At 52.6% G+C, this 9,615-nt stretch overlaps 1 protein-coding gene across 1 annotated transcript in view; it reads left to right on the forward strand.

Annotated features, from left to right (window-relative positions):
* The first annotated feature begins 94 nt into the window (after positions 1-94).
* Positions 95-9,615, forward strand: part of LOC111521270 (NACHT, LRR and PYD domains-containing protein 1) — a 29,532-nt gene continuing 20,011 nt past the window's right edge. Inside the window, exons 1-5 of the mRNA XM_026451375.1 lie at positions 95-965; positions 3,793-3,882; positions 6,811-6,902; positions 7,404-7,495; positions 7,816-7,976. Of these exons, the coding sequence (XP_026307160.1) occupies positions 763-965; positions 3,793-3,882; positions 6,811-6,902; positions 7,404-7,495; positions 7,816-7,976 (638 nt within the window). The 5' untranslated portion in view covers positions 95-762. The remainder of the gene's footprint in view (positions 966-3,792; positions 3,883-6,810; positions 6,903-7,403; positions 7,496-7,815; positions 7,977-9,615) is intronic.

Raw genomic sequence — 9,615 nt, forward strand, 5'->3', positions numbered from 1 at the left:
TGTAGGCTGTATATATGTAGACAGCCTACATATATACAACATACAGCAGATACATAGCCCTTTTCTGGCATAAATGCTAGCACAGCACAAACTCTGCCCTGCACTTTGCTTTATCGGTTAAAATATATGCTGGAGACGGTCCCACATCAGTACATACAAAGTCACATCGTTCTTTTTAATCACAGCGTGGAATTTCACTACATGGACGTATCATCATTTTTGTCCATTGCCTGTTCTGAGCAGCCAGATTGTCTCCAGTGTTCGCTGTAAACAGTGCAGCAGTTACCATTCCCCCGTGCGTCCTGAGACCCAGCATATTATCTGTAGCTTAACTTTCGAAAAATAGAACTGCTGGGAAAAGGGTATGTTGCCAATTTTGCCCTCTAAAAAGGCCCTACCGGCCGGGTGCAGTGGCTCACACCTGTAACCCCAGCACTTCAGGAGGCCTGGGACACAGAGCGAGACCTCATCTCAAAAAAAAGAAAAAGGAAAGAGAAAACAGACCCAGGTGTACAAGTGGGACATTGAGTAAGTTACTCATCAGTGTGGACAGAGTGAGGGGACAGGATCAGGTGAACCACACAGGATTGAGAAAGGGTGGGTGCCGGCATCCTGAGGGCCTCCATGGCCACAAAAGGAAAGTGAAAATCTCTCAGGTTAGTTTGTATCTTCTCTGCATGTCACCCCAGACCCTCAAAAGGCCACAGATGCTAGGAAGGAAGATCAGACCCTAGTTACCCTGAAGAGCAAAACCTCAGGACAATGACCTGGGCTGCTGTGTATCTTTCCTGCAGGCTGGTCAGCTGTGGCCTCACATCTGGGTGCTGCCAGGACCTGGCCTTTATGCTCAGCACCAGCCCCATCCTGATGGAGCTAGACCTGCAGCAGAACAACCTGGGCGACACTGGTGTGCGACTGCTCTGTGAGGGGCTCAGGCATCCTGCCTGCCAACTCACACGCCTGGGGTAAGGCCCTGGAGGTCCCTTCTGGGCAGAGGGCAGGGAAGAGGGTTGGGGGGGTGTCGGACAGGGGAAGGAAAAAGGACTGATAAATGCATAGTCAACCCAAGTTTCTTACCAGCTCTACAACTTACACCGTGTGACTTAAACAAGTCACCAAATTCTCTGGGACTCTGTTTCTTCATCTGTGGAATGGGAGTATTATACCCACCTCATGGATTGCAATGAAATAAAATGTATATAAAAACAAGGACAGGCTGGGCGTGGTGGCTCACGCCTGTAATCCCAGCACTTTGGGAGGCCAAGGCGGGTGGATCACTTGAGGTCAGGAGTTTGAGACCAGCCTGGCCAACATGGTGAAACCCTGTCTCTACTAAAAATATAAAAATTAACTGGGCATGGTGATGTGCGCCTGTAACCCCCAGCTACTCCGGGGACTGAGGCAGGAGAATCACTTGAACCCGGGAGGCGGTGGTTGCAGTGAGATTAGATCACAGCACTGCACTCTAGTCTGGGCAACAGAGTGAGACTCAGTCTCAAAATTTAATTAATTAATTAATCAAAACAAGGACAGTGCTGGGAAGAGAGTCAGGCATGATCAAATAATAACTATTACTGAGGCTGCATGCTGTAAGGGACTCCCAGGTTCCCCTCACTCCAGGGCAGTGCTTCATTCATTCATTTACTCATTCATTCATTCACTGAGTGCCTCCCACGTGTAAGCACCAGGCCAGGCCCTGGGGTACAATAGTGAGCAAACAGACATGGGCCCTGCCCTCCTGAAGCTTCCACTCTAGTGGGGAGGAGATGGACATTGGTCACCTGTAAATGCTCAAGTCTGTATGTATGAGCTCTGTGGAGTGCTAAGACAGGAAAGTACAGAGTATTATGAGAATGTAATATTGAGGGAGGATGGGATTTGATCAAAATCCCATTTTCAGGGAATGCCAGGGAGGACTTCCCTGAGAAAGCGACGTCAGGCTGAGGTCTGAAGGAGGAATAGGTAGCCAGGCCAAGTTGGGGAGAGTAGTCCAGGCCAAGGGATGATGTGGGGAAAGGCCTGGAACAAAGAGGCACTTGAACCTCGGAGAGCTGAAGGACCCTGAGCGGCCGGAGTGGAGTGAGCCCCCAGCCCTCATTTCCCATCCCGTAGGCCCCAGAGATTCTCGCCCTTCCCCGAGGAACCACCCCCACACTATCTCTGGCCATTTCCACTCCCCTCCACCTCCCTGGGAGCAAGCCCCCAGGTGGCTTCTGTCTTGACACTTAACCTATGGCTCCTGCCAGGGGCCCTGCCATGTGCTCAGGGAACAGACAGGGGCTCCAAACCCCCACATCCAGAGCCTTCTCAGAGGGGGTCCGGGAAGCCTGGGCCTCGGGCCTTCCTCAGCCAGGCCTCCCAAACCTAAAGAAGTGGTCAAGGCAGAATAACGGAAATAGTCTACATTTGGGTTCTCCTGTAGCTGACGCTGGCCATTTACAACCATGGGAACTCCATCCGAGGGGACAGCACCTTTGCACCCCAGTCTGCTGCTCCCCGCTGGGTATTTTTGGCTATCACTACCTCCCTTATGCTGAAGAGCCTGCCTCCAGAGCTTGGCCAGGGCAGGCAGATGTGGCTTCAGGCCCCAGCTCAACACTTACCTGTCAAACCTGGGCTGCTTCCGAGGGGGTTTGCCCTCTAGAGTCCCAAGTAGGTGTCCACCTCCTTCCCTCCTGGAGCCAGGAGTTAGTTGAGAAGAATAACCTTCTACTTCAAGGGCTGCGCTCCTCCCCGGGGCAGAACAGCTCTCACAGCAGTAGGGGATGCATGCAGAGCCCTTCGCAGGCGGCAGAGTCTTTTCACCTCCTCCTTGTCTGGGCCTCAGAACAGGCAGAGCAGGATTGATGCATCCTATGTGACAGATAGAGGACAGAGACCCAGAGAAGACAATCAGCATCCCACATCTGGCAGAAACCCCAGACCACAAGGCCTGGGAGGACGGCGGAACCAGGACTCTCTCTTCCCAGCAAAACTTCCGACCACTGGCCGGGCGCGGTGGCTCAAGCCTGTAATCCCAGCACTTTGGGAGGCCGAGGTGGGCGGATCACGAGGTCAGGAGTTCGAGACCATCCTGGCTAACACGGTGAAACCCCGTCTCTACTAAAAAATACAAAAAACTAGCCGGGCGAGGTGGCGGGCACCTGTAGTCCCAGCTACTCGGGAGGCTGAGGCAGGAGAATGGCGTAAACCCGGGAGGCAGAGCTTGCAGTGAGCTGAGATCCGGCCACTGCACTCCAGCCTGGGCGGCAGAGCGAGACTCCGTCTCAAAAAAAAAAAAAAAAAAAAAAAAAAAACTTCCGACCACTGGGAAGAAAAGCCCAGGACCCAGGACCCAGGCCTGGGAATTTGAGGCCGTGGGGAAATCCCTGGCAGCCGGCTACAGAGACAGCTTCTGCCAGTGAGAGCCACCTCACCCAAGGCCACGTCTCCTTCCTGGGGAGGCCCACGTCCGATGACTGGCCAGTGTTGCAGCAGAAAGGCCCAGCCCCTCAACCCAACTCCTTTAAACAGCTCTAAAGGATCATCTCCCAGAGTCGGCTGAGGCCTCCATGGAGACTGCCTCGCAGCCCACGTCTCCCCGATTCCCTCCCTTCCCTTGCTCTGGCATTGACCCAAGAATGCACCCCAGCGAATCTCCTCACGGTACCCTCCTCCTCAGAGCCCGGCTCCCAGGGAACGCACCCTGTGGCCGCTCCTCCAGAAGGTGGCAGGTCCCGGGATTCTGGGCCCTGGGGACCTGGGGACAACATGGGAGATCCCAGGAGGACCCATCTCCCTTTTTGCTTTCAGGCTGGACCAGACGACTCTGAGTGATGAGATGAGGCAGGAGCTGAGGGCCCTGGAGCAGAAGAAGCCTCGGCTGCTTATCTTTAGCACATGGTAAGGGGTGGCCCCAGAACTCCCTCTGGCTGATCCAGGCCCAGGGCTGAGCAGGAGACAGGGAAAGAGCCTTGGGGTGAGAGACCAACACAGCCAGGGAGAAACCGAGAAACTGCAGCAGCCAGAGTGAGGTGCGCTTCTCAGTGCAAATAGAATCAAATCACCCCCTGCTTAAACTCTTATGTTAGACAAACAAGGAGAGGAAAACATGAAAAAGTAAGTGGACTAAAAAATTAGCCAGGCGTGGTGGCGGGTGCCTGTGGTCCCAGCTACTCAGGAGGCTGAGGTATGAGAATCGCTTGAACCCAGGAGATGGAGGCTGCAGTGAGCCGAGATCCCGCTACTGCACTCCAGTCTGGGTGACAGAGCAAGACTGCATCTCAAAAAAAAAAAAAAACAAAAAGCCGGGCGTGGTGGCTCACACCTGTAATCCTAGCACTTTGGGAGGCCAAGGCAGGCAGATCACGAGGTCAGGAAATCAAGACCAGCCTGACCAACGTGGTGAAACCCTGTCTCTACTAAAAATACAAAAATTAGCTGGGCGTGGTGGTGGGCGCCTGTAATCCCAGCTGCTCAGGAGGCTGAGGCAGGAGACTCACTTGAACTCAGGAGGCAGAGGTTGCAGTGAGCCGAGATCACACCACTGCAATCCAGCCTTGGCGACAGAGCGAGACAATATCTCAAAAAGAAAAAAAAAAGAACAAGAAAAAGTCAGTGGGTGGGTGAGCCAGCGAATCCCCTGGACCCAGCACAGCATGATACCAAATGGCCTCTAGTCCAGGAATCCTTCCTTGAAGAACAGAGAAGGTTTGGAACAATGAAAGCAATGACCACAAGAGGGAGACAAAGACAGAGAGCCTGTGCCCTGGGAAAAAGACCACCCTCGCCATCACCGTCACCCACCGCCCTCACCACCACCACACACACCCCTGACTTGAGAGGCAAGCCCCGGGACCAGGAAAGTCCCTCTTCCCTTCCCCAAGGAATCTGCTGCAGCTCCCGCATTCTCCCAGGTGGGTGCATTTCCACCTGACCATGAAGGACATCTGTCCCCAGGTTCCTGGCTGCAGTGGCTCACCTGAAATGGAAGAAAAAGAGCTCCTAGGTTTAAGAGGAGTCATTCGTTCATAGAACAAACATTCCCTGCAGACTCACTATGTGTCAGGCACTATTTTGGGATCTGATTGGGATCTGAGGACACAGCAGTGAACAAGAAAGACACGGCCCAACCTCCAGGAACTTAGTCCAGCAGGGAGACAGGCACGGGTTATCCCACAAGTACCTGCGCAAATGCACCTGGGGTCAGTGCGTGTACCAGTGGGCCTATTTGACCTGGTCAAGAGGAGCTGGGCTGATATCTGAAAGACAGGACAGGTTGGCTGGGCCTAGGAAGGGATAGAGTCCCGGCAGAAGTAGAGGCTCTGAGAGAGAAAAGAGTTTAGCCCCCTGGAGGAATGGGAGGCCAGGCGTCAGGAGCAGCTACTCAAAGTGTGGTCCGTGGACCAGCAGCGTCGGCATTACCCTCGCGGGGAGCTCGATAGAACTGCAAATTCTCAGGCCCCACCCCAGACCCCACTGAACCAGAATCTCCGGGGTGGGGCCCAGGAATCTGTGTGGTATTTGAGACAGAGTCTCACTCTATCACCCAGGCTGGAGTGCAATGACATGATCTCGGCTCACTGCAACCTCTGCCTCCCAGGTTCAAGCCATTCTTCTGCCTCAGCCTCCAGAGTAGCTGTGACTAGAGGCGCCCGCCACCATACCCAGCTAATTTTTGTATTTTTAGTAGATACGAGGTTTCACCATGTTGGCCAGGCTGGTCTCAAGCTCCTGACCTTGTGATCTGCCCGCCTCAGCCTCCCAAAGTGCTGGGATTACAGGCGTCAGCCACCATGCCCGGCCGAATCTGTGTCTTAACAAGCCCTCCAGATGATCGTTAAGCACACCGAGTTTGAGAACCAATGGACTAGAGGTCAGTGAGCAAGGAAAAAGTGGCCCGGGTGACATTAGAGGGTGACAGAGGCCCAGCAAGCCCTTTTGGACCATGTTAAAAACTTTCCATTTTCCCCCTGAAGCAATGAAGAGACATTACAGGGCTGCAGCAGCCAAGTGATGGGGCAGGTTCCTATTTTAAGATTGGCTGCTATGTAGACAATGGGTAGCAGAGGGACCTGAGCAGAAGCAGGGAGACCTTTCAGAGTGATTTGTCCACCTCAGCCTCCCAAAGTGCTGGGATTACAGGCGTGAGCCACCGTGTTGCAGCCACTACTATTTCTGAGGATGTTGCAGTGGTGCGGGCCATGGAGGCCAGGGCCTGGGACTCGGGTGGAGGTCATGGAGGTAGAGAGATGAGAATAGAAAGAAGAGCTATTTGAGAGGTGTTGTCAAGGTGATCAGCTCTCAGGGTGGGTGTGGAAGGAGTTGGGATGACACCCCACCTCTAGCCTGGGTGCATGGGTGGATGGAGACTGCTCACAGAGACAGGGACCACAGAAGAACCACAGGATTTAGTTCAAATCTGGGTGGAGTTTTTGTGTCTGTTTTGTCTGAGACAGGGTCTGGATCTGTCACCCAGACTGGAGAGCAGTGGCACAATCTCAGCTCACTGTAACCTCTGTCTCCTGGGCTCAAGTGATGTTCCCACTTCAGCCTTCCAAGGAGCTGGGATACAGGTGCATGCCACCATGCCCAGCTAATTTTTGTATTTTTGGCAGAGATGAGGTGGGGAGGTCTCACTATGTTACCCAGGCTGGTCTCGAACTCCTGAGCTCAAGCTATCCACCCATCCCAGCCTCCCCAAGTGCTAGGATTACAGACGTGAGCCACTGCACCTGGCCCAAGGAGGAGTTGAATTTTTAGTGGGAATGTCATGCAGGCAGCCCTTGCTTCCCCCAAGATCTCAGGCAGAATGAACAATTCTTTGTCCAGGAAACCAACTGGGATGATCCCTAATGAGGGCCTGGGTACAGGAGAGACGAGTAATAGCACGTCCTCACTCAAGCGGCAGAGACTCGGATCAGGTAGTTTGAAGGGGCGAGGCTGGGGGCATCATGACAGGGGTTGGGGGAGGCCAGCTGTGGGAGGTCGTTCCCTCCATCCCTCTGCCCCTGATGTGGGACGGGGCAGATTTTCTACCTAAGAGGGTGCTACCCTGACGAGAGAGCTCCCATTCCTAGGAACTGGCTGGATTTCTGTTTCCCCCTCTCCTACACCCACCAGTGGGTGCTGCCCCTCTCCAGAACGTCTATGGCATGTATCAAACCCTGAACCGGGGTCCAGTCTCCCATTCTTGACTGCCAAGGCCTGGGAATCACATCTCCATCTTGGCCCTGCCATCTTAAAAAAAAAAAAAAACAGGGTCTCACTCTATTGCTCAGGCTGGAGTGCAGTGGCATGTTCACGGCTCACTGCAGCCTCAACCTCCCAAGCTCAAACAACACTCCCACGTCAGCCTCCTGAGTAGAACTGGGACTGCAGATGCTCACCACTGTGCCTGGCTGATATTTTTCTTTTCTCTATAGAAACCGAGTCTTCCCATGTTGCTCAGGCTGATCCGAAACCCCTGGACTGGAGCAATCCTCCTGCCAAGGCCTCCCAAAGTGCTGGGATTACAGGCAAGAGCCACAGTGACTGGCCCTTTTCATCTTTTGAACCATGTTCCTCTCTCAACCTGCCCACCTGGGCATGCTGGGAAGAGTGGCACTTCTGTTCCAGTGGGGAAGGGCAGATGGGCGGAGGCTGGGCTGGAGGCATTGGAGTGGGGCTCCCCAGACAGCAGGCAGGCAGCCAGGGAGCAGGAGCAGAAGCTGCAGACACACTCCCTGCCATGGTCCAGGCAGGCTGGCCTTGAGAAGGGCCCCTTACAGTATAACCATAGGGGCTGGGGGACACCAGGCGGGAGAACCTGGAGCTGACCGCTGCCTTGCTGTTTCGGAGGGAAGCTCCCCAGAGATAGAACAGGTGGAACCCTTGTGCCTGCCTTCACCTGCCTCTCTAGGGGACCAGGATACGCCTTTGAGGACTGACGATGACTTCTGGGGCCCCACGGGGCCTGTGGCTACTGAGGTAGTTGACAAAGAAAGGAGCCTGTACCGGTGAGTGAGGGGGCTCTGCTAGTCCCAGGCTGGCCTCCCCCACCCCACTGCCCATCCTGGATCCCCACAGACAGTTCCCCCCAACCCACACTCGCCACTGGGTCCCCTCCTTTTGCCCAGACAACAGGCAGAGGCAGGGCCGAAACACCGGGTGTGTGCTTTTCATGATGGAAAAAGTTTTCTTATGAAACTTAAAATTTTCTAACATACACAAAAATAGAGAGTACAAGGAGCTTCCATGTACCCATCACCCAGCTTCAGCCACTGTTTCGCCAAATTCATTTCAGCTGTTCACTTTCCCCCTCTTTGTTATTGTTACAATATTTTAAATCCAAGATGTCAGGTGATTTTACCCTTAAATATTTTATTACACATCTCAAAAAACAAAAATAAAAACCCTTTCTTCCATAACATAACTACCATGCCAATATCACATCTCACAAAGCTGACAATAAATCTTTCATTTCATGTAATCCCCAATCCATATTCAAATTGCTCAATTGTCTAAAACGTGTTCTTAAAGTTGGTGGTTTGGTTTGGTTTGGTTTGGTTTGGTTTTCAGATGGAGTCTCGCTCTGTTGCCCAGGCTGGAGTGCAATGGCACAATCTTGGCTCACTACAACCTCCACCTCCCAGGTTCAAGCGATTCTCCAGCCTCAGCCTCTCTAGTAGCTGGGACTACAATCACACGCCACCACGTGTGAAAAATAAAAATTTTTGTATTTTTAGTACAGACGGGGTTTCACCATATTGGACAGATTGGTCTCGAACTCCTGACCTCAGACAATCCACCCTCCTCAGCCTCCCAAAGTGCTGGGATTACAGGTGTGAGCCACCACACCTGGCCAGTTGGTGTGTTCTTATCAGGATCCAAACAAGGTCCACTCATTGTATTTTGTTTGTTATATTTCTTAAATCTCACTAACTCTCTTAATCTGTATGCTTCTGTTTTATTAACAGCTGCTAATGAGCTAAGGACTGTACTAGTAGCTGGGAACCCTAAGATGAATATGGCAGCCCTGCCCTCCCAGGGCTTACAGTCGCACTAGTAGTAATTGTCTATAGTCATACTCATTATCTCTTATACAACATGTTACCACTTACCAAACACTGCCACAGACATCATCTCAACCAGGAGACAGCATCACTCCCAACTCACACCTACAGAAGCTGGGGCATCCCGGGACCCACTATTAACCCACATGAGGAGCCTTGGGAAAATCACTTCTGATCTCTATAAACATGTTGTTTTCAATTCTAAGGGTTTAGCATTAATATTAGCACATATGGCCAGGCACAGTGGCTCATGCCTATAATCCCAACACCTTAAGAGACCGAGGCAGGAGGATCACTTGAGTCCAGGAGTTCAAGGCCAGCCTGGACAACATGGCAAAACCTTGTGTCTACAAAAATGACCAAAAAAATTAGCTGGGCATGGTAACTTGTGCCTGTAGTCCTAGCTACTCAGGGAGCTGAGGTAGGAGAGTCGCCTAAGCCAGGGATGTCCAGGCTGCAGTGAGCCAAGATCAGGCCACTGTGCTCCAGCCTGGGCAACAGAGTGAGACCATACTTCCAAAGAGAGAAAGAGATATATAGATAGAGATAGATAGATAGATAGATAGATAGATAGATAGATAGA

This window comes from Piliocolobus tephrosceles, unplaced genomic scaffold (assembly GCF_002776525.5).
Source record: "Piliocolobus tephrosceles isolate RC106 unplaced genomic scaffold, ASM277652v3 unscaffolded_29019, whole genome shotgun sequence".
NCBI lineage: Eukaryota > Metazoa > Chordata > Mammalia > Primates > Cercopithecidae > Piliocolobus > Piliocolobus tephrosceles.